A 25,774-nucleotide genomic window follows, 5' to 3' on the forward strand; every position below is an offset into this window, starting at 1 on the left:
CTGTGTGGGATAGGTGGACTTAAGTCAGTTCAGATTCTAAGGATGGGGTCTGGAAAGTACCCAGCCCCCAGTCCTTGTTATGGGTTAGTTATGCCATTGCTAAAACACACCTCATACTCCCCCCTTGTTCTATGACTAGGCAGGAAAAGCTTTCTCCTGCTAATGCAGACCCCACCCAGATACTTGCATTCCTAAGCCTGGTATCATCACTCCCTTCTTCCCCCTTGCTCCCTCCTTACACGGGTGGAGTGGTTTCACCCTTTCCCCCCTCCCCTTGCCCCTCGCTCTTAGAACATATATCCATACTCTGATCACGAGGTGAACATGCATACTGGGTGAGAAAGGATTGGATGGTAGATTGTGAGCTTACCCTGTCCATGATGGGGACCCCCCCCAAAAAAAACTTCCATAAAAACCCAACTCATAAGCCCATTAGCGTGCTCCTCATCCCTTGTATGGGGTCATCCATTCTCATGAGAATGTAATAAATCTGCCTCTGCTTGACTTGGTGGTCTCCTTGAATTATTTCGGCAAACTGAGGCAATTTGTCCCAAATAGAACTTTATTAAGTATTATCTCACTAAATCCTCACAACAATCTAGGCACAACAATCTAGGAAGTAGATGCTATTATTATTACCTTTTCCCAGTTGAGGAAACTGAGGCAAATTGAAATTAAGTGGCTTGCCCAGGGCCACACAGCTAATAAGTGAGGCCAGCTTTGAATGTGAGGCTCAGGTCTTCCTGACTCCAGACCCAGAGTTCTATCCATTATGCCCCCTAGCTGTTAATTAGAAGTTTAAATACCTTTCCCTTCCTCCTTGTTTTAAGTCTGAAGGCAATTTCCCACATCACAGCTTCTCAGTGAAGTGAAAATTACTCATCAATCAATTAATAAGCATTTATCTTCTTTCTTTTTTAAATCAAATTAACCAAAGTTTTATCTATTTTATTGGTTTTTTCATAAAACTATCTCTTAGTTTTATTGATTAATTCTATAGTTTTCTTGCTTTCAATTTTATTAATTTCTTCTTTGATTTTCAGGATTTCTAATTTAGTATTTAGTTGGGGGGGGTTAATTTGTTCTTTTTCTAGCTTTTTTAGTTACATGCCCAAATTCATTGATCTCCTCTTTCTCTTTTTTATTCATGTGAGCATTTAGAGATATAAAATTTCCCTTAAGCACTGCTTTGGCTGCATCCCATAGGTTTTGGTACATCATCTTGTTATTGTCATTCTCTTGGATGAAGTTATTATTTCTATGATTTGTTGTTTGACCCATTGATTCTTTAAGATGAGATTGTTTAGTTTCCAATTAATTTTCAGTTTACCTTTCCATGGCTCTTTATTACATGTCATTTTTATTGCATCATGATCTGAGAAAGATGCATTTACTATTTCTGCCTTTCTACATTTGACTATGAGGTTTTTGTGCCCTAATACATGATCAATTTTTGAGTATGTGCTATGTACTTCTGAGAAAATGTATATTCCTTTCTATCCCCATTCAGTTTTCTCCAGATATCTATCATATCTAACTTTTCTAATATTCTATTCACCTCTTTAACTTCTTTCTTATTTATTTTGTGATTAGATTTATCTAATTCTGAGAGAGGAAGGTTCAGATCCCCCACTAGTATAGTTTTGCTGTCTATTTCCTCTTGTATTTCATTTAACTTCTCCCCTAAGAATTTGGATGCCAATCCACTTGGTGCATACATGTTTAGTATTGGTATTACTTCATTATCTATCATACCTTTTAGGAAGATATAGTTTCCTTCCTTATCTCTTTTAATTAGATCTATTTTTGCTTTTGCTTTGTCTAAGGATGGCTGCCCCTGATTTTTTGACATCAGCTGAAGTATAATATATTTTTCTCCAACCTTTTACCTTTACTCTGTGTGGATCTCTCTGCTTCAGATGTGTTTCTTGTAAACAACATATTGTAGGATTTTGATTTTTAATACACTCTGCTATTCACTTCTGTTTTATGGGAGAGTTCATCCCATTCACATTCATAGTTAAGATTATTAACTGTTCATTTCTCTCCATCCTCTTTTCCCCTTTATTTGTATTCTTTTTTTTCCTTCTTTCACCCTTTTCCTCTTGACCAGTGTTTTGCTTCTGACCACAGGCTCCCTCAATCTGCCCTCCCTTTTATCAGCTGCCCTTCTTTTTCTTGCCCCTTTTTTCCCCTGCTTCTGCCCTCCCTTCTATCAATACCACCCTTTCCCCCTTCCCCTTTTGTTTCCTTAAAGAGTAAGCTAAATTTCTTTGTACAAATAGGAGTGTATTTTATTCCCTCCCTGAACCAAATCTGATGAGAGTAAGGTTGTGCCTCTTCATATGATGTAATTATCCCCATTCCACCTCCCCCTTCTTCTCCTTCCCCTAGTCTTCTTTTATTCTGCCCCTTAAATTTTTTTATATCATAACATCAAAGTCAATTTAATAACAATACCTTAACAGAGATAAGGATCCCAAGAGTTAAAAGTATTATCCTCCCTCATAGGGATGCAGTTTAACGTCATTGAACAACCTTTTTTTTCCCCACTTGTTTACCTCTTTATATTTCTCTAGAGTCTTGTATTTGGAGATCAGATTTTCTGTTCAGTTCTAGTCTTTTTCTCAGGAAGTCTTGGAAGTGCCCTATTTCATTAAACGTCCATCTTTTCCTCTGAAAGAGAATGCTCAGTTTTGCTGGGTAGTTGATTATGGGTTGCAATCCCAGCTCCTTTGCTGTCCTGAATATCATATTCCAAGCCCTGTGATCCTTTAATGTTGAAGCTGCCAGGTTCTGTGCAATCCTGACTGTGACTCCACGATATTTAAATGGTTTCTTTCTGGCTGTTTGGAGTATTTTCTCCTACACTTGGTAATTCTGGAGTTTGGCTACAATATTCCTTGAAGTGTTCCTTTTGGGGTCTCTTTCAGGAGGTGATCGGTAGATTCTTTCGATGATAATTTTATCCTCTGATTCTACAATTTCAGGGAAGTTCTCCTTGATAATTTCCTGGAATAGTGTCTAGACTCTTTTCTTGATCATAGCTTTCAGGTAGTCCAATAATTCTCAGATTATCTCTCCTGGATCTGTTTTCCATGTCAGTTGTTTTTCCAATGAGGTATTTCACATTTTCTTCAATTTTTTCAGTCTTTTGATTCTGCTTGACAGATCCTTGGTGTCTCATGGAGTTATTAGCTTCCATCTGCCCAATTTTAATTTTTAAGGCCTTATTTTCCTCAGTAAGCTTTTGCACCTCTTTTTCCATTTGGCCAATTGTATTTTTTTTAATTAAATTAAATTTTTTTTTTTTGGTGAGGCAATTGGGGTTAAGTGAGCTAGTAAGTGTCAAGTGTCTGAGGCCAGATTTGAACTCAGGTCCTCCTGACTCTAGGGCCGGTGCTCTATCCACTATGCCACCTAGATGCCCCCAATTGTATTTTTTAAGGAATTGTTTTCCTCAGTCAATTTTTGTGTTTCTTTTTGCAGTGTAACTCTCATTTCTCTCATTTCTTTTTCCATTTTTTCTTCTACCTCTCTCATTTGATTTTTAAAAGCCTTTTTGATCTCTTCAGAGAAGGCTTTTTGATCCTGAGACAAGATCATCTTCTCACTTGATTCTTCACTTGTAGGCATTTTGACAAACTCATCTGAATTTGAGTTTTAGTCTTCCCTTTCACCATAGATGCTATTAATGGTAAGGGTCCTTTGTTGTTTCTTACTCATGTTGTAGCCTATTTTTAAACTTATAAAGCTGAAGTCTGTTCCTGGGGCACAGGTTTCTTAGCTGTTGCAAGCTTCTTACTGCTCTCAGCTGTGTAGAGTTGCAGCAGTGTCAAGCAGCCCACTGAGCCGACCTGAGCCGAGTTGCCAGATGAGCCAAGCAGTGCTGAGCCTCCCTCTCCTTTCACCCAGGTGAGACAGACCTTTCCTGAACTCTTCTTAATTATCTCAAGTGGGAGGACTGTGTCTCTCTTTTTGTAGGTTCTGTAGTTCCAGAATCTGTTTAGAGACTTGATTTAATGTTGTTTTTGAGGGAAACACGGAAAAACTCAGGCAGCTTCTTGGCTTCTCTCCGCCATCTTGGCTCTGGCCCCCCCCCCCCCTTTAAGTCCTTCTTAAAGTGTATTGCTGCTTCCAGGACACACTGTTCTGAGCTATAGCATGGCCCAGGAGGTGATTGGGCTTCTCAGCCTGCCTGGCCTGTGAGTAACCACGGCCGCTTTCTCTTTGACCCAGAAACAGAAGTCTGATTAATAAGCATTTATCAAGACCTTATTATGTGCCGAGCACTATGCTAAACACTGGAAAAAAAACTGCCTCTGTCTACTTTATAGCAGGTAAAAAACAAGCAAAAGAATCATTCATGCCACAAGGCATATAGAAAAAAGGTAGAGAGTTACCAACCTGGGCATCTTGCTTCAGAAGGCCATCATCTAGATGATTTCCTTCATCTCTTCCAGCCTGAAAACAAAAGGAAACAACTATTATCATTGAAGCAGATTTTCACAAAAGCCTGAAAACTGGATTATCTTATACCAATCTGTCCTCTTGGATTCTCAGGGTCATTTATCATAGTAGTGGTTCACCCATTTGGGAAAGTATCTTAAAAGAAATGTATCTTCTCCAACCAAAATTGTATCCCTTACCCTTTTTTTTTTTAAGTGAGATAATTGGGGTTAAGTGACTTGCCCAGGGTCACACAGCTAGTAAGTGTGTGTTAAATGTCTGAGGCCGGATTTGAACTCGGGTCCTCCTGACTCCAGGGCCGGTGCTCTATCCACTGCGCCACCTAGCTGCCCCATATCCCTTACCCTTAAAGTATTTGACTTACTGCTGAAAGAGACACAAGGACTCTTTGGAACATGAAAGAAGTATCAGAGCAAATGTCATCTTCAAGAGTTCTTCCATATTCTACCAAAAACAAAAAAATTATTAGCCACATGCCAGACACATGAAGAAAACCAACTACTGAAACAGTTCCTTTGCCATCCCAGGGATATCTATCTTCTCCACGCCTAACCTATCTTCTGAAAAAGCCTAATTATCATAACAATTTAAAAAACCACAATATTCATTTTTGGCCAAGTAATATAGATCAACTTGATTCATTAGTTTCGAGTATAAATGAAAAGATGTTTCAATGCCTAAGAGAGTGGGGGATTCCCCCAGGTCCTATTGAGAAGGTGGGGAGATTGTCTATATTCTCCTGTGGAGCTTCCTATGGGGGATGACATAGGCACGCAGAGAATCTGATTCTGGGAATTACTTTTTCACCATTTTGGCTTCAGTGCTGACTCTAGCTCATTATCTGTTGAGTAAATCAACAGAATTAAGTCACCAGAGAGTTTTCTTACAGGCTGTACTGAGGGGCATTGCAGGAGACACTTCCCAGAGGATATTTCCAAGAATCCTAATGCAGTTTTTGGCTGGGCTTACTCAAAAAGTTCTGAAAGCTTTCTTGAAATCAACTCAACAAACCTTTGGTGTTTTGTTTGTTTGTTTTTAAAGCAGATTTTATATACAAGGCACTCTGCTGAGAGCTAGGGATACAAAGATGAGAAATAAAACCAGTTTATGCCAGCATTTCAAATTCATTATTTCTAAAACTGAACTCATCATCCTTTCCTCAAAACATATTCCCTAATTTAATTCAATTCAATTTATTAATCCGTTATTTGTAATGTAATTTCTACCCAACTTTCCTTTGTCCATTGATGATATCAATACTTGATAATGATGATGATAACAATAATAAGTACCATTTATATAGTGCCTACTATGTGCCAGGCACTATGCTAAGCATTTTACAAATACTATCTCATTTGATTTTCACAATAACCCTGTGAAATAGATGGTATCATTATCTCCACTTTACAGATTAAGAAACTGAGGCAGACAGAGTTAAGAGACTTGACCAGGGTCACACAGCTAGTAAGTGTCAAGTGTTTGAGGCCGGATTTGAACTCAGGTACTCCTGAATCCAGGGCTGGTGCTTTATCCACTGTGCCACCTAGCTGCCCCATACCTGGTCATCTTAATCCCATCACTTCCTAAATCACTTGGCATAATGCCTTACACAGAGTAGGCACCTAATGTTTCTTGAATTAATTTTAACCTTTACTTTGAAATAAGGAACAACTTCTTAACTTTTGGTGGGGTAAAAACCTTAAAAGAAGCCAGGACATCATTCAGTCCTGGATAGTTTAAACGCTGAATTGTCTGGATAAGACCAGATGATCTCTCCAGGGCCCTTCTAAGCTTACTGATGATTTGATGGAGAAAGGCTCATACATATAAGTACCCACAACTAGTCCCCATTCTCAGATTATAGTAAAACCTTAACAGAGGCCACTTTAATAGGCTACTCACGTTGTTGGTAGGTCTCATTGATCCGTCGGATCTCCTGTGGGGTCCGAGAAGCCAAAATTTCAATCAAGCAGCCCTCATCTGTGCCAGCACCCTAAATGAACAATCCAGAGGAAAGGTGGGCTATAAGTTCACAAGTCTGATGAACATAAGACATGCTGATAAACTAATAATTTACTAGTCAAACAAAAATAGAAGGAAGAATTGCCAATGGGGCTCTCTGATTTTGAATGAACACATCCAAAATTCAAATGCTCTACCATCCTCAAATATTTCATAGGGTCATAGAATGTAAAGCTGGGAGAGTCCCTGGAGATCCATCTAACCCAACTCCCTCATTTTACTGATGAAGAAATTGAACACAAAATCTTAAAATGTTGGCATTAAAGACATCATATCATGGTGTATAGTGCTGAGGTACCAACTGCTGAGCACAGCCTGAGCCAGATGAAAATGAAATTAGGAAATGTTTAATAAAACAAATAAAAATACATAGATAATGTTAATTTGTGGTTTGCTATATCAATGTGACCCACAGCGATCCATTTCTATTTGAGTTTGACATCACTAGCATAATGAATGGGGCTTGAACTCAGGAGACTTGGGTTCAGAGTTCCTCTCAGAATTTTACTGTGACCCCTCTCTGGGCCTCAGTTTTATTATCTGTAAATGAAAGACTTGAACTAAATAATATCTTAAGGTCCCTTCTAGCCTTAAATCTATGATCCTATATTAGAACATAGAACTGTATTAGAGCTAAAGGAAACTTAAGGAGTATCAAGTCAGACCCTATTTATCTTACAGATGAAGAAATGGAACATAAAATCATAGATCTAGAACTAAATGGACCTTGGAAACCATCTAATTCAACTCCAACATTTTATAAGGGAGTTATATCCATTGTAATAGTGTAAAGGCTAAAATTCTAGCTATACTGTCTAAAATATCTAATGAGTGGTCACCAATAAATTATAAGCTTTAGCAAGAGTTAGACTTTTAAGCATTTATTAAGGAGAATAAGAATTTGGTAAAGAGAGAGAGAAAGGCCTAGATTCATCTATCTACTAAAGGGAGAGAGCATTCCTAGCTCCCTTCTCCACCAGAGTCCTCAGGAAAAAGAGTGAGCCAGCGTGCCAGCCTCCCCTTTCTTCCTCCCACAGGCAAATGTCACTTCCTGATGCCAAAGAAAAGACTCATGGTCCTGCCCTCAGAGGCCCTCTCCTCATGTTGGAGCTTTCCTACAGTAAGTCTCCAGCAGGTGGCGTCATTCCAACCGTTACAATAGCCAACATTTATATAGTGCTTTATATACTTTATCTCACTTGATTCTCATAATAATCTTATGCGGTAAATATTATTATCCCCATTTTACAGATGACGTCACTGGAGATGAAAGAGGTTAAGTGATTTGTCCAGAGTGGAACACAAGTAGGAAGTGAGTCTGAGTTGGGATTGGTTCCTGACTTCAAGTCCAGTGCTCTGTGGAAACAGAGGTGTACAAGACCCAACCTCTGCTTTTTTTTGGGGGGGGGGGCAGGGCAATGAGGGTTAAGTGACTTGCCCAGGGTCACACAGCTAGTTAAGTGTCAAGTGTCTGAGGCTGGACTTGAACTCAGGTCCTCCTGAGTTCAAGGCCAGTGCTTTATCCACTGTGCCACCTAGCTGCCCCCAACCTCTGCTCTTGAGGACATTTCTGTTTGCTTGGCCTCTCCTAACCATTCCCTAAGTTTCCCCATAAGCCTTTTTGAGAGCAGGATATGAATATCATTCCACTTTTTATTCCCAGTGCCTAGTATACTGCCTTATATGTGGTAGACACACAATAAAGGTTTAATTAGAACAATAGACGTGGATAAAAGGGAACTTAGAGAATAACCTACTTGAGGGGAGGGGGCCGGAACGAAGGCTCAGGAGAGTAAAGTGATTTGCTCAAGGCTACATAACTAGAACCCCTGTGTTCTGAAAGCCAACCTGAGGATGGAGGCTAGGGAAAAGATGCTAATAATGATAAATGTATTGAATTGTAGACAAAGCCATTAAAAATGAACTGACCCCGGGGCAGCTAGGTGGCGCAGTGGATAGAGCACCGGCCCTGGAGTCAGGAGTACCTGAGTTCAAATCTGGCCTCAGACACTTAACACTTACTAGCTGCGTGACCCTGGGCAAGTCACTTAACCCCAATTGCCTCACTAAAAAAAAACAAAAAAAAACAAAAAAAAAATGAACTGACCAGAAATGCAATAGAGCATAATGGATAGAGAGCCAGAAGAGCTGGCTTCTACTCCTAACTCAGATGCATACTGGCTGTGGGACTCTGGGGAACTTCACTTCTCAGTGACCCTAGGCAACCCTCGAAGACTACTTTAGCTATCAAGCAGGTACTGATATACATTGATGGAGAGAGCCTTCCATATCAGGAAATAGCTACACTGTTGAAATGACAGTTTGGGTTTAAAAAAACAAAAGAGCATCCCCTGGGCTGGAACTCAACTGGTTCCTTCTCCTCTATGCATGATATCTGTATCTCAGCTGAGGCCAGGTGAGAACTCTTTCCTACCAGTTCCATACTTGTAGGGATTGCTATACAATCACAAAATTAAAGGTCTCAAATGAGATTTAAACAAAGCCAAAAATAAGCAAAATATTTCCAGAAATATGCAAAAGGCAGAAACAGACCCTGTCACTGTCACTATTGAATAATAAGGATGACTCTAATGCTCTCATAAGAGGATCCCTGCAAAGCCTGATTAAAACAAATACAATGTTTAAAAAAAATCCTCATGAAAGGATCCCTAACAGTAGGAGTTTGGACTAAATAACTTCCAGGTCTCTTTTAAGAGACCCTATGAATCTATAACTTTTTTTAAAAAAGAAGAAAAAATTAAAGATTTTTTAACACTGATTTGATAACATTTTTGAACTAAAAGTTAGAAAATCAACCACTCCCACACCTAAGCTTTTCCCTTGAATACATTTGCAGGCTTTTATTGGTAACGTTATGAATAAAATGCTCAGATGGCCTTCTTGAAGGTAGAAAACAAAAACTGCTCACTGCAGGGATGAATACAAACCTTCATGGCTCTTCTCAGCTCAGACACGTCATACATCACAAGGGGCGTCATCATTCCCACAATCACTTTCTCAAAGTTCCCACTCAGTTCTGACTTCAAGTCATCGATCAAATCCTGCAGGGGCACAGAGAGTGAGGCTAAATTTAATTCTGCAACTACTTCAGGTTGTAGGCTACTTCTCAAAAACACATCTATGAAGAGAAATGAATAGAAAAAGCAGAGAGCACAAATTCTTTTCAAGAACACCCAGGACTCTCATGCCAATAGCTCATATACCTAGTCATAGAAAAGGCCCTCTAAAGGTAAATATGAACAAGCCAAAATTGTGCATATTATATTTATATATTATAATGTAACAAAATTATAATTAACAATCATATGAAGAAAAGATATTAAGCTACATGAAAAATGGAGGGGGAAATTAAAAATCGAATAAACTTAAAGACATTTAACAAATAACTAGATATTTAAATAATTTAATTTAACTTAAATAGCATAATGATAACTAGTATTAATTACTAGCTATTGTTTTCATTAAAAGGTAATGATAAAAAATAAATACACAGTGGGCAGCTAGGTGGTACAGTGGATAAAGCACCAGCCCTGGATTCAGGAGAACCTGAGCTCAAATCTGAACTCAGACACTTGACACTTACTAGCTGTGTGACCCTGGGCAAGTCACTTAACCCTCATTGCCCCGCAAAAATAAATAAATAAATAAATAAATACACAGAGTTTATACAAAAAATCCATTTCATTTAACAGGAAAATGGGAAAGGGGAGAAAGGGAAAGGGGAATTAGAGAACTGGGAGTTTGAGAGGGCAGGGATGAATCCTAAGTAAAATTCTTATGCATGTATAAAAATATTTAGGGCTCTTTTTGAGGTAGCAAAAGATGGGAATCTGAGGGAGGACCAATAAACTGAGGAATGCCTGATTAAGTTATGGTATATAAATATGAAGGTACTGAACTTTTATCAGAGTAACAACCAACCAGGATTCCAGAAGAATATTGATGAAACATGCTACTCACCTCCTGATAGAAAGGTAAAGGATTCAGGACGCAGAATGAGACAAATTTATTTTTTTTTTTGGACATGGCTAACATGGCAATTGGTTTTAATTGACTAAACGTGTGTAATGGTTTTTTTTTTTCCCCTTCCTATTCTCAATGGGAGGAAAGATGGGGTAAGAAGATCAAAAGGCAGATCTTGGCTGATTAAAACAAAATGTTTTAAAAAAGATAATTCTAAACACATAAAATTTATGGAATATAGGCAAAACTATTCTTATAGGCAAATTTATAGTGTTGAGAGTTTCTAATAACAAGGAAAAAGAAAGGCTAATTGAGTTATCTATAGCTAAAAGCATGAGAGAAGGAACAAAGGCATGATTCATGGGAAGATAGAAAAGGAAAACTAATAAAGACCAGTATAGAAGTAAATAGAACAGGAAATGCAAAAACAATTGAATTAATAAAACAATGAGCTAGTTCTTTTTTTTTCACTCCAAATCTGTTTTCTAGTCAATTTGCATATTTTTTTAGTTTTCAACATTTGTTTTTATAAGATTTCTAGTTTCAAATTTTTCTCCCCAAGACAGCAAGTAAACTGACATAGGTTATATATGTACAATCACATTAAACATATTTCTTGTTTAGTCTTGCTGTGAAAGAAGAATCAGAGCAAAAAGGAAAAACCTCAAAAAAGAAAAACAATAGTACCCAAAACAAAAGAAATAGTATGGTTCAATCTGCATCCATATTTCACAGTTCTTTTTTTTCTGGATTTGGAGACCATTTTCCATCATGAGCCCTTTGGAATTATCTTATACTGTTGTATTGTTGAATACAGTTGAATCAAGTCTATCACAGTTGATCAACATATAATGTTGATGAAACTGTGTACAATGTTCTCCTGGTTCTGAAGAGCTAGTTCTCTTAAAGTACAACAATACCGATAAAGAATTAGCAACATATTTCAAAAAGAGAGAAAGGAAAATATAAATGACCAAATTACAAATGAAAAAGGAGGTATCACCAAAAATGCCCCCCCAAAATGAGAATCAAGGAATTTAACTCAAAGTCATAGCCTTATAATAGAAGAAAAGGATGATTAATTACAGAAATTATAGGTTTTTAAAAAATTGCCAAAATTGAAACAGAAAGTGAATAACCAAAATAGATGACATAAAGTAAGCCATGAGTGAATTATTCTGTTAAAAAACCAATATGAATCAATACATTTAGTCCAGATGGGATAATGGATAAATTTTCCCAAATTTTGAAAGATGCATCCCTAAACTTATGCAGATTACTCCTAAACACAGAAAGAAATCAAAGGTTTTGATATAAATAGACATTTTTAATACAGCAAATGTGGTCATGATTTTAAAATCTGACAAAGATAGTATTTGCAGAAAGTCAATTTAAATCCTCACCTCATACCTTATCCCTTATTCAAGACTATTCAGATTATACATATACTTATGGGATAAGGAACATATGCTAAAAAGAAAATGTTGAGTGAATAACCTTTGAATGCTTAGGACCTATTCACAGTATAATAAAACATTTGTAATTTTAAAAAAAGATTCTGGGCATTCTAGGTAGATTACAGATTTAGAGATGGAAGGAGGAACCTTAGAGTTCACCTTCTCTGATCTGATCATTCTCCCTATGAGGAAATTGAGGCCCAGACAGATCAAGTATGATCAAGTAGGAAAAGTATCGTATTTGGAATTAGAGAGCTTGGGTTCAAATTTGCCACCTGTGTGATCTACAGCAAGACACTTCATATGTCTAGCCCTAAATTCCTCATCTCTAAAATGAGGGAATTAGGTTAGATTTACTCTGAGGTCCCTTCCGCTATAAATCTATGAAGTGACTTGTCCAAGGACACATAAAGTGACAGAGTCAGACTCCAAATTCTAGGATGTTTCCATTATCCCTAACCAGTAGCTGTCCAAACAGCATATTCCAGTGCATGCCACTCTTGGAATGATAAAGAGCCTATGAAAAAGGTGGGGCAGCTAGGTGACTTAGTGGATAGAGTGCCAGCCCTGGTGTCAGGGGGACTTGAATTCAAAGTCAGCCTCAGACACTTAAGGCCAAGTCACTTAACCCTGTTTGCCTCTGTTTCCTCATCTGTAAAATAAGCTTGAGGGGGGCAGCTAGGTGGTGCAGTGGATAAAGCATTGGCCCTGGATTCAGGAGGTCCTGAGTTCAAATCCAACCTCAGACACTTGACACTTACTAGCTGTGTGACCTTGAGCAAGTCACTTAACCCTCATTGCCCCGCCAAAAAAAAGCTTGAAAAGGAAATGGTAAACCACTCTAGTATCTTTGCCAAGAAAACCCCAAATGGGATCACAATGAGTTGGAGACGAGTAATTGACCAAAAAAAAAAATTGGATGCAATTCTGAATAGAGTCTGAAACAAGATATAGGGGGTATTTGTAAGGCTGGGAACAATGGTTAACTTTCTGAGTGTCACTAAAGGGAAGGACACTACAATGTAATTTGGACTAAATATGAGTCAGAATGATGTCCCTAAATAATAGTTTTTAAATGCCCATTTAAAACAAAGCATATTTAAATTATTTTAGCCTAGACAATTAAACCAGCTCCAGAAAAATCCTAATTGAGAGTAAGTAGCAGGAGAATAAGACATGATATCCCATACACCCACAGCCACCATGGGAACCATGCTCAGAGAGGATACTTCCCTGGGGCAGAGTATGGGTACATTAAGCATCAGGGGGGGCTGAGAATACACAGCATTAGCCTTAAGTCATTAGAACCAAGCAGCCCTCATTGAAGACACTGTAAAGAAAGAATATCAGTGAAAACAGTTCATCAAAACCATTCCCTTAAACTGGCAAAGGGAAATAGGTTCATTCTTTCTTTCATTCACTCATGCATTCATTTGTTCAGATAGAGTCAAGCAAACTTAGTAGTGTGGTCCAGACCAGCCCTCTGTCTTCAGTGAGATACCATTAACAGGCAAGCATGACAAATTGAACTGTGACTTACCCTGCCAATAGTTGACTTATAAGCTATCTTTATTTCCTGGCGCTGTGACACACTACGGTAGGCGAGTACATCAATGATGGCATCTTCATCTGTACCTGAAGGAAAAAGAACAGAGAGGCAGCTGGTAGAGATATGGTAAGTACAAAACCCTGGCTCTTTCTGGGGTCACTAAAGTTATAAAATTAAGTGAGGAAGTCGTACTTTTTGTGTAACAATAAATAGAATCACTGCTGCTCTTCCTCTTTGCCCCCAAGGCCTGTCATGCTCCTTGTCTCTTTCCAGATCAGAATTATCTTATGAGGAAAAAAGTTTAAAGGGGGTAGGGGGAGAAGCTTCCCTGCTGTAATTTCACCTTGTATCTCCTTGATTTTCTTTTTTGAAGGACAATTGCCATTGAAATTTCATCAGACTAGCAAAAATCATCCAAGGTTACAAAACTCCCTGTTCCAAGGGGAAAACATGTACATTATATACTGCTAGGGAAAGTGAGGGTTAGTGCAAGATTTTTGGAGAATATGACAATATACCATAAACATTAAAAAAACTAGTCCTACCTTTTGACCTAGCAATTCAGTCATGGAAATATACCCTAAGAGTGTAATTTTTAGAAAAAACCATTGATATAAATATATTCCTACTGTAACAACAAAGATTTTTATTTTGATTTAGACCTATGATTTTATGGTGTAGGAAACTGGACCATATTTGAGGAAGTTCCTTCAAATGAAGAATAGAAACTTCTCTGCAACTTCAAAAGTTCCAAAGCCTTGTAGGGGAACTGAGAGATTAAGTGTTAATAGCAAAGATAGCTGGAAATAACCTATATGTCCAGCGTTTAGGGAAAAGCTGAATAAACTGTGACTTCACCACGGAATGGAATGATCCCCAATAGACCATAAGCCTTGAGTCCTTGAGACTAAAGACTATTTCTTTATTTCTTGTTGTATCTCCAGTGCCTGGCACGTGACAGATTAATGCCTGTTGATTAATGAAATGAGTTATATAAAGAATTATGGAAGGAGAGAGGTAGCATGTCATCATCGACAGAGCCAGCCCCAAAGTCAGGGAGACCTGAGTTCAAAGCTGGTCTCAAGGCAGCCTGTAGTTAGAAAGATCTAAGTTTAAAGAGAGCCTTGGACACCTATTAACTATATGATCCTGGGCAAGTCACTTAACCTCTGTCTGCCTCAGTTTCCTCAACTGAAAAATGGGGATAATAATAGCACCTACCTCACAGGGTTATTGTGAGGATCAAATGAGATATTTTGAAAGCAATTAGCACAGTGCCTGGCACATAGTAGATACTTAATAAATGCTTATTCACCCTTTCCGCCTACTCCATCTCGCTCCCCCCCCAAAATAGCCATGGGCAAATTATTTATCCTCTCAATCTTCTAGGCAGGTACTGACCAGAATTGGTAGAAAGGGTTTCCTCATTCCCTATACCAATATTATAGGTTCAGTCCCTATCTTTAGTCTATGGAAAGATACACGAAATAATATAAAGGAAAAACAACAAAAAAATACACATTGACTCATGCATATAAACAACAGAATAAGCTGCTATCATGTTTAATATCTTAACCACACTCCTTAGAAGATGTCTTCATGAAGTACCAGGCTTAAAAAACCTATTCTGCACTCAGGGCTGTGCCCTGTGGGGAGGAACCTGTACAGACTTAGGCTACTCTGTGGTCAGCAGATGCATATGAACCTATGAACTTGAGGAAGCTTGCTTTCCACATGCAGAGCCTTCAAGAGCCCCTGGTCACCTCCACGCCACAAGAGGCTGAGTTGAGTTCAAATTTCTTTTTAAGAGGAAAATGAAAGCGTAAGCATGCTGCTGGAAGCAGTTTCCCTAAGTCCAAACCGTCTCTGCCAGGGCTGAAATCCAAAGAGTGGAGAGAGCTCATCCAATGCTTACTACGACTTCTCCCTGGACTCCAATTTTCAACAACTCTCTTGTGTCTTCCTTCTCTCCCTTTTTATCTTAATTGACTTTTTATCTCCCCTGTACTGATGCCTCCAATGTATCAGGAACCCTGTGGGGGAACACACCTGAGCAGAAGTATCTTAAAATGGGAAAACTGATGGATTTGAAAGCAGAGCAGAGGCCCTGGTTTCAGATTTCAGTTTGAGTTTTTTCTACTGGTGTGATCTCCACTTGGCTGACAAAGGAATTTTGGGGGGGGGGGGCGGGCAATGAGGGTTAAGTGACTTGCCCAGGGTCACACAGCTAGTAAGTGTCAAGTGTCTGAGTTCAGATTTGGTGCTTTATCCACTGCACCACTTAGCTGCCCCCTGACAAAGGAATTTTTTATAAAGAACCTCTCTCATCATGTCACCACTTCTTTCTAGCCACTCCTCGGGAAACAATGGCTCCTTATTACCTCCAGGATCACATAAAATCCTCTGACTTTTAAAATCCTTCAGCAACCTGGTCCCTTCCTGTCTTTCCATCTCTCTTTGATTTTACCTCCTTCTGCTGATTTATAAAATCCACCTCCACAGGCATATCCACGTTCCTTAAATTTGACACTTCATCTGCCATGTAGGTCCCCCAGCTGCCAGTGCCTTCCCCTTTCAGATAACTTTCTAGCTCATCTATACATCTCGTATATTTGTATTTATTAATAAGATGCTTCCCCCATTATGGAGAGGGCAGGAGCTATTTTTTGTTTTGTTTTGTTTTATCTTGGAGGGTTTGTTTTTTTGACCTTTCTTTGTATTCCCATTGCTAAGCACAGTTTCTGGAACACAGAAAGAGCTTAATAAATGCTTGTTGCCTGATTGGCCCTAGGGTCTGGCACATAATAGATACTCAATAGATACTTGTTGAAAGAAGTTGCTTCCTTTCGCTGGGACTCAGTTTTCTCACCTGTAAAATAAGTGGGCCAGACTAAATGACTGTGAAGGTTTCTTTTAGCTCTCAATCAAATGATTCTGGGACTTGGGACTACAGCATAGTATATAATATATACTAGAGTATAGTTGTATGAGATGTCTTCCCTGGAAGCTAAGAAAGGAAAGGAAAAACCAAAGGCAAACTTTACAATCCCAGAAGCATTCAAAGTCAGCTGCACGAGGGCAGGCATTGTTTGCTTTTTTTTTTTTTTGTAACCCTAACCCTTAGCAAGATTCCTGCCATTTAATAAATGCTTGTTGAGCAAGAGATTGATTACAAGTCATTTTCTTTTACTTGCTGTCTTCAAAAGACTCACATGTAGCTTTCCTTATGTCAGTAGTTCAATATTTTTAGTAGAAAATTAGTTATAGAAGGAAGAAATGTAAAGGGAACTAGATTTAAGTTCCCACTAATAATTATGAGTGGGGCAGCTGGGTGGTGCAGTAATAGAGCACTGGGCCCAGAGTCAGAAAGAACCTGAGTTCAAATCTTAGCTCAGACACTTATTAGCTGTGTGACTCCGGGCAAGTCATTCAACCCTAACTGCCGCTGTTGCTCATCTGTAAAATGAGCTAAAGAAGGAAATGGCAAACCACTCTAGTGTCTCTGCCAAGAAAAGCCCAAATGGAGTCATGTAGAGTTGGACACAACTAAACAATGACAATAATTATGAATCCTGAGCTAATCACTGGATTTGTTTAGTTTTTAGTTATTAGGAATGAAAATCTTTTTTTTTTTTTTTTGTGGGGCAATGGGGGTTAAGTGACTTGCCCAGGGTCACACTGCTAGCAAGTACCAAGTGTCTGAGACCGGATTTGAACTCAGGCACTCCTGAATCTAGGGCTGGTGCTTTATCCACTGCACCACCTAGCTGCCCCCCAGGAGTGAAAATCTTAAGGATGATTGATTTCACATAAGGCTTCCATATGTTTTAATAATTTCCCACCCCTCCATCTACCAAAACCCGCAATTTTAGAATGAAATTATCAGGGAAAGAGGGAGGAAAACTGTTTAGAAAAGAAAGAGGATACCTAAATTATGTGTGACCTTGGGCACCTAACCTCTGGAAACATCAGTTCCTCATCTCTAAAACTTGGAGGTTAACTTAATGGCTTCTGGGGTCCTTTCCAGTTCTAAAACTATTTTCCTATGACCATCGACAGGGTGTGTGTTACATTAAACCACCAAACCAAATTGCCGTTTGCAAAGATGATTAAGGAACTGGGAACGTTTAGCCTGGAGAAGAGAAGATCTAGCAGGGACCTAAAATAGGCAGCTTCAAAAATCTGAAGGCCATCAATCGTAAGAGAAAACAGACTGGCTCTGTCTGGTCCCAGATAACAGAACCTGGAGCAATGGATGGAAGCTGTAAAGAGCCAAATTTAGTCTTGATTTCAGTAAAAAACTTCCCGACAATTAGAGCATCTTGAAGTAGAATTGGTTGCTTCATGAGGTAGCAGGCTCCCCTTCACTGGAAGTTTTCTAGGCAAGGCTGAATGACTAAGCACATCTTGGAATGTTGTACAGGGATTGAGCTTCAGAGCAAGGGAATCACAGATTTAGAACCAGAAAGAAACCTTCCTGTGTAAATTTATGGGGTTGGTCCACATGGCTTCTAGGGTCCCCTGTAGTGCTACATCTGTTATTCTATGATCTAATCCAACCTTGCTCATCTTTAAAATGAGGAAAGTGAGGCCTGCCACTTTTAAATGTCTGGCTCAGGGCCATACAAGAAATGAGTGGTAGCTATGACTTAAATACACAGAAGTCCTCTGACCAAATGCAAATCCAATTTTCTTTCCTTTAAAGGCCCTTCCAACTCTGAGGCTCTGTGAATTTTGTATGTATTTTGTTTAAATATGCATTTGCATCTGCTTTCATGAAAAGAGTCACCCACCTGGCTGGCATGCCTCCCAGTTCTTTCTATCTATGGTTATGATACGGCTGGCCTATTATCCAACTTCTGAAGGTTGGCATTTGTGCTGTACTTGTAAATTCAAATGAAGCTGCTAATTCAGACCTATTGCTGAGCACAGCAAATCTTTTATTTCATTTAAGTTAGAGGAAAAAGGAGAAAAGTGGTGCAGATACAGACTAAAAAGAATGCTTTATTCAGAAACAGCTATTTGCTCACTTTTTTGTTTGTTTGTTTGTTCTTTGTTTTTGTGGGGCCATGGGGGTTAAGTGACTTGCCCAAGGTTATACAGCTAGTAAGTGTCAAGTGTCTGAGGTCAGATTTGAACTCAGGTACTCCTGAATCCAGGGCTGGTGTTTTACCCAATGTGCCACCTAGCTGCCCCCTGCTCACTTTTAGTACAGCATTATATAATCCTTTTTGTGTGTGTGTGTGTGAGGCAATTGGGGTTAAGTGACTTGCCCAGGGTCACACAGCTAGTTAGTGTTAAGTGTCTGAGGCCACATTTGAACTCAGGTCCTCCTGACTCCAGGGCTGGTGCTCTATCCACTGCGCCACCTAGCTGCCCCCTCCCCACTCCTCACTTTTTTTTTTTGGGGGGGGAGGCAATTGGGGTTAAGTGACTTGCCCAAGGTCACACAGCTAGTAAGTGTTAAGTGTCTGAGGCCGGATTTGAACTCAGGTACTCCTGAATTCAGGGCCAGTGCTCTATCTACTGCACCATCTAGCTGCCCCCTCCCCACTCCTCACTTTTAATAATAATGACAACAACATTTAAATAGCACTTTGTCTTATGGTATTGTAGGATTTTAGGGCAATTAGGTGGCAGGGTGGATAGAATACCAGGTCTGGCTGGAGTCAGGAAGACTCATCTTCTTGAGTTCAAATCTGGCCTCAGACATTTACAACTTGTGTGACCCTGGGAAAGTCACGTAATCCTATTTGTTTCAGTTTCCTCATCTGTAAAATGAACTGGAGAAGGAAATGGCAAGAAAACCCCAAATGGGGTCACAAAGAGTCAGAAAGAAAAACAACTGGCAGAAAAACATTACAGGATTTAGATCTGAAAGGGAGGATGGAGGTCACAATCCAATGCCTTCATTGTACAGGAGAGAACAAAGGCTCAGAAGAGAAGTGACTTACTCAAAGTCACACAGGATATGTGACAGAGCTAAAACCTGAAACCTGGTCTCCTAAATCTAAACCCAGCGCTCTTTGCACTGTATTATTCCTTTCCGGTCTCATCCGGCTAAAACTCTACTCTAAGAAGATCTCAGAGATCTCTGGAGACTCCCTTAAGTGCAGGGCACAGACCCATGCCTTCCTTGGGCACACCTCTTTCTGATGGACATGAGGCAGTGAGGTAGCACAGCAGATAGAGTGGTGGGGTTGAAGCCAGGAAGATCTGAGTTTAAATTATGCCTCAGACACTAAATATATGACCCTGAGCAAATCACTTAATTGCCCTAAGTCTCAGTTTCTTCATTCATAAAACTGGGATAATAATAGCACCTACCTACCAGGGTTGTTGTAAGGATAAAATGAGAAAATATTTATAAAGTGCTTTGAAAATTTTTTAGTATGATAGAAATGTTATCATCATCATTCTCACCACCATCATCATCCCAGTTTTGCACATACACCTTGCATATGGCATGTATCTTTTCTTCCAAGGCTCCCAATAGGAGAGACAGCTACCATTTTCAACCTTCACTGACACAGTCTAACCCTCCAACAGCCATCCATCCCATACTGATTCTCCATATATGTTTATGCTGACTTTCAAAACTAACAGTGTGTTTTTACATAATATTTCATACAAAATTCTAATGAACCCCACAATGGTATCATCGATCCTATAGGTCTACCACCAAAATGGAGCAATCTAGAAATCACATCCTACATAACACATACATATATGAAAAGTTGTAATAGAAATTTTTTGCAAGTACAATCAGATTTTATGGGACAGCATTGTAGAGGATATGGAGCTGACCTCAGAAGTCAAAAAGACCAGAGGTACAAGTCTGACGCATACTTGTGTTAACTGGGCCAAGTGACAACCTCTTGCTGCCTCCAGGAATCCCTCTAAGACACAGTTTCTTAAGGTTTTTTTCTACTCTGTTTTCTATTTCTATTTCCTATTCTGGCAGTTTGGTAAAGTCTGTGAATCTCTTTTCAGAATAATGGGGTTTTTTTTAAAATTCATAATTAAAAGAAATGTTAATAATAGGTTAGTGAAAATAAAGATGTATTTTTCTCCCAAAGTTCATGGACCCCTGAAATCTATTCACCGACTCTCCAAGGAGTTCTGAAGACCTCAGGGTCAAGGACCCTTATAGAGTAGGTGCTGCTCTATGATCTGTGTTGGGAAAGGACATTCTTCCCCAAGAGCTCCCTACAAGGATGAAATCACAGCTCCAGTACCTTCCTGCCCACCAAAAAAAATCTTTAAATTAATTTTTTTTTTAATTTGGGGGGAGGGAGCCTGTGGAAAGGGCCAGGTCAGAGTAGTGGCTATCCTTTTGAAAAGAATTTTTTCCTAAAATAATTATTTCCCACCTTGTTTGTCTTGCAGTGTCTAAATTTTTATATGCTGTCCATCTTAAGGCTTACCTGGATTGCCAAATGAGATACATCTTGTATATTTTTTTCAGGGCAATGAGGGTTAAGTGACTTGCCCAGGGTCACACAGCTAGTAAGTGTCAAGTGTCTGAGGCCAGATTTGAGCTCAGGTACTCCTGAATCCAGGGCTGGTGCTTTATCCACTGCGCCACCTAGCTGCTCCCCACATCTTATATTTTAAAAGCACTAAGTCATCACAGGATTTAGGCTGCTTGTGAAGCATAAATTCATTAAATCTTTACTATGCCAGGCATTAGGGTAGGCCACCTACTTACCAAATCCTTTCATGGCCTTTCTCAGCTTCTGGGCATCTTCAGCTGCATTAAATCCTGAGGCAGCCTTCACGGAACCTCCTTTTCCTGCCTGAAAGACAGGTGACAGAATAATGTTTGAACTTTTCTTTTTTCACACATAGTGAGTAAAGGAAGATCAGCCCCCAAAGCAAGATAATATAATCAGCAAGTGCCCCCTGTCCTGACTGAAGTTCATAAGAATTCTCATGTAGTAAGTGGGATTAACCTTTTGTAGGACTGTTCCCCAATTAATCCATCCTTTGCTGCAATTTAAGAAACTACATAGGGGCAGCTAGGTAGCTTACTAGATAGAGCACTGCTCCTGGGATCAGGAGGACCTGAGTTCAAATTTGGCCTCAGATACTTACTAGCTGTGTGACCCCAGGCAAGTCATTAACCTTGATTGCCTCCAAAACCCCCCACAACTATTTTTTTGGAGGCAATCAAGGTTAATAATTATTTTTGTACATGTGGGTCCTTTTCCATGATCTCTTTCGGATACAGACCTAGTAGTGGTATTGCTGGGTCAAAGGGTATGCACAGTTTTAAAGCCTTTTGGGCATGGTTCCAAAGTGCTCTCCAGAATGGTTGGATCAGTTCACAGCTCACCAACAGTGCATTAGTGTTCTAATTTTCCCACATCTTCTCCAATATTCTTCTTTTTTGTCATATTAGCCATAGATGTATAGATGTGAGGTGGTGCTTCAGAGTAGTTTTAATTTGCATTTCTCTAATCAGTAGTGATTTAGAACATTTTTTCATATGGCTGTAGATAGTTTTAATTTCATCATCTGAAAACTGCCTGTTCATATCCTTTGACCATTTCTCAATTGGGGAATGACTTATATTCTTATATATTTAATTCAGTTGGATATGAGACCTTTATTTAAAACACTGTCTGTAAAAAATATTTTCCCAGCTTTTTGCTTTCCTTCTTTTTTTGGGGGGGTGGGGTGGGGTAGGGCAATGAGGGTTAAGTGACTTGCCCAGTGTCACACAGCTAGTGTCAAGTATCTGAGGCCAGATTTGAACTCAGGTCCTCCTGAATCCAGGGCTGGTGCTTTATCCACTGCGCCACCTAACTGCCCCCCACATCTTATATTTTAAAAGCACTAAGTCACCACAGGATTTAGGCTGCTTGTGAAGCATAAATTCATTAAATCTTTACTATGCCAGGCATTAGGGTAGGGTACTTTCCTTCTAATTTTATTTGCATTGGTTTTGTTTGTGCAAAAAAATTTTAATTTAATGTAGTCAGAATTATCCACTCTACATTTCATAATGTTCTCTATCTCATCTTTGGTCATAAATTCTTCCCCTCTCCACAGTTCTGACAAGTAACGTATCTCTTCATTTTCTAATTTACCTATGGTATCACCCTTTATGTCTAGATCTTGTACCCATTTTGACTTTACTTTGGTGTATGGTGTAAGATGTTGGTCTGTGCCTAGTTTCTACCATACTCTTTTCCAGTTTTCCCAGCAGCTTTTGTCAAATAGTGAGTTCTTATTCTGGAGGCTAGAGTATTTGGGTTTATCAAACAGGAGATTGCTATATTCATTTACTGCTGTGTTTTGTGTGCTCAACCTATTCCATTGATCTCCCTCTCTATTTCTTAGCCAGTACCAAATAGTTTTGATGATTGCTGCTTTAAATCTGGTACAGCTAGGCCACCTACCTTTGCATTTTTTTTCATTAATTCCCTTTATTTTCTTGACCTTTTGTTCTCCCATATGTTTTTTCCAGCTCTATGAAATACTTTTTTTGGTAGTTTGATTGGTATGGCACTGAATAAGTAAATTAATTTGGGTAGAATTATCATTTTTATTATATTAGCATGGCCTACCCATGAGCAATTTATATTTTCCCATTTGTTTAGATCTGATTTTATTTGTGTGAAAAGTGTTTTGTAATTGTGTTCATATAGTTCCTGGGTTTGTCTTGGCAGGTAGAATCCCAAGTATCCTATATTATCTACAGTTTTTATTTTAAATAGAATTTCTCTTTCTGTCTATTGCTGCTGGACTTGGTTGGTCATGCTTTTTTCTTTAAACCTTCTTTCTAATCCAAGACTGTGAATTAGTTGCACAAAACTACCTTTTGTAACTCTCCAAAATGAACATTAGAAAGATTAATGCCTAACTGCAACATTCCATTGTTCTTTGGAGTCTGGAGAAAAAACAGGGCTAGACCAGGAATGCTTTGCAATGGGTAAACTATGAGTCAATCTATCTGGCCTTAAAAATCAAAATCTGTCACACAAGGTTGCTTGCTTAGATGAATGAGATGAAATGGGCAAGTCTTTATCTATCTGGAAAACAGTCACTTCTCAGTTCAGCCTCTCACAATCCTTACCTTCCTTCAAGGTTCAATTCAGGTACCACTTCCTACTAAAAGCTTTTGCTGATTGCCTAGGCTCTCTCCTCAAATTTTATTTGGCTGTGGACATGTCATTTTCTCCAGGGAGAATGAAAGCTAAATAAGGACAGAGGCTTTCATTTTAATCTAACTTTGGTGCCTAGCACCTTATTTGGCCCAGAGGAAGTGCTTGAAGAATGTCTGTTGAATTGCTAACCTGATCATTGGAGATGGGAGGAAAGGGCAACGTGAGGATTGCATGGTCCCTGCCAACCCTTAGATCTATGATTTGATGATCCTAGGAGGCTACCCTGGAGTTTCCACTGGCAAAGTAAATAAATAAATAAATCTAAAATGCAGAGGAAGTTCAGATGGCTCTTAGGGAGCAGTGAGGTGGCATGGTGGAGAGAACACCAGACCTTAAGTCAGGAAGAGTTCAAATTCAGCCTCGGACATTTTCTAGGTATGTGATCTCAGCCAAGTCAGCCTCTGTCTACTTCAGTATCCTCATCTATAAAATGGAAATAATAACGCCTTCCTCCTGGGTCGTTAAGATCAAGTAAGATAATATTTTGGAAAGGGTTTTACAAACCTTAAAGTGTTATATAAATTCTAGTATTGAAAGTTATGTTGACTAGGTGACCCACTGTTCCCAGACCTGCTTGTCATTCAGTGTTGAGGGGAGGTGTCACCAAGTCCTTGAATATTTTCCCATAGTTAAGTTACCCCCATTGTATGTACTTGTAAAATGTCACATACTTGCTGCCTTAGGGAGGAACTGAGACGTGAAGACCCAATCTTTTTAGCTGACGTGGACTTCTTTGAATTGTCCTTATCTCATTGCCAATAAAAACTGGCCCCACCTTGAAGCCATTGCTGATCAGCATATTGACATACCTGTAATAAACTCCTTTCTTTTAATTCTGTCTGAATTTTGCCTCATTAATCAGTGACAGTCCAAACAAAGAATGTCCCTTTCAGCACTAGCTATAATTAGTACCATTATTTTTTGTTCCAGAGGAATTGTTTGTCCTTATACACATCTGTATACACCTTTCACCATATGCTTTGTTTCTGAGATTTTAATTCATAAGCTCTAGTGCAGGAAGGAGTCTGAAGTCTTCCAATCCAACTCCCTCATCTGACAGATGAGAAAAAGGGTCAGGGAGGGTACAGGACCTGGCCAAGGTAACACAGGTAAGAAGGACTACAGATGGGATTCAAACTTGGTCCTGTCACCACAGGTCATCACTTTTTCCCCTGTGCTGTTCTGCTTCCTTCATTAATATACAGCCTTGCTTCAACTTAAGGCAGTTGGGATATGGTAAGAGAAGGAAGGGGGCTTCTGGAAGTTATGTGGAGCCCAGGAAGGGGCCATTTGGATGGGGCATTACCAACCCCTAGAAAGTAGAGTAGGAGCCTTAAATCACAAAATCAGTATCATTTAAAACTGGAAGGGTTCAGAAAGATCATCCAGTGCGACCTGCAAATTTGAGAGGTAAAGAAATTGAGGCCCAGCGAGAAGAGAATAATGAATTTGCCCAAGACCAGCAGAGCCAGGATTCAAATCGGGATCACCTGCTTCTTTTTTTTTTTTTTTTGGTGGGGCAAGGGGGTTAAGTGACTTGCCCGGGGTCACACAGCTATTAAGTATCAAGTGTCTGAGGCCATATTTGAACTCAGGTTCTCCTGAATCCAGGGCCGGTGCTTTATCCACTGCACCACCTAGCTGCCCCCATCACCTGCTTCTAAATTAGATATTTCTCTATTTTCAAGCACCATACTAGGTCTGGGAACTAAGTAGGTGAGGCAAAAATGGTTGTGATTGGGGGCGGCTAGGTGGCGCAGTGGATAAAACACCGGCCCTGGATTCAGGAGTACCTGAGTTCAAATCTGGCCTCAGACACTTGACACTTACTAGCTGTGTGACCCTGGGCAAGTCACTTAACCCCCACTGCCCCACCAAAAAAAAAAATGGTTGTGAGTCTTCAGAGGTTCCAGCCCTCAAAGAGGCTACAATTTAGTAGGAGATAAGACATAAAGAACAATAATAAAAAGTAATGTAAAGAAGGAGTATTTGAGGGTCTAGTGAGGCACAAATGAGGCATAAGAGTCATAAAAAGGAGAGCTCCTGCCCAGGGGTGAGGAGAGGTGAATTAGAGAAAGTTCAATTAATAGAAAAGACAGAATTTAAGCCCAAGCTTC

General features: G+C 39.4%; 1 protein-coding gene across 6 annotated transcripts in view; it reads right to left on the bottom strand.

Moving 5' to 3' along the window:
• Positions 1–25,774, bottom strand: part of ANXA4 (annexin A4) — a 76,750-nt gene that overhangs the window by 18,230 nt on the left and 32,746 nt on the right. For all 6 annotated transcript variants that reach the window (XM_043987700.1, XM_043987698.1, XM_043987702.1 and 3 more), the window contains 6 exons: positions 21,194–21,281; positions 13,474–13,568; positions 9,441–9,554; positions 6,373–6,463; positions 4,835–4,914; positions 4,408–4,464 (listed from right to left, as the gene is read on the bottom strand). In XM_043987700.1, coding sequence (XP_043843635.1) covers positions 4,408–4,464; positions 4,835–4,914; positions 6,373–6,463; positions 9,441–9,554; positions 13,474–13,568; positions 21,194–21,281 — 525 coding nt within the window. The remainder of the gene's footprint in view (positions 1–4,407; positions 4,465–4,834; positions 4,915–6,372; positions 6,464–9,440; positions 9,555–13,473; positions 13,569–21,193; positions 21,282–25,774) is intronic.

This window comes from Dromiciops gliroides, chromosome 2 (assembly GCF_019393635.1).
Source record: "Dromiciops gliroides isolate mDroGli1 chromosome 2, mDroGli1.pri, whole genome shotgun sequence".
NCBI classification, from domain to species: Eukaryota; Metazoa; Chordata; class Mammalia; order Microbiotheria; family Microbiotheriidae; genus Dromiciops; species Dromiciops gliroides.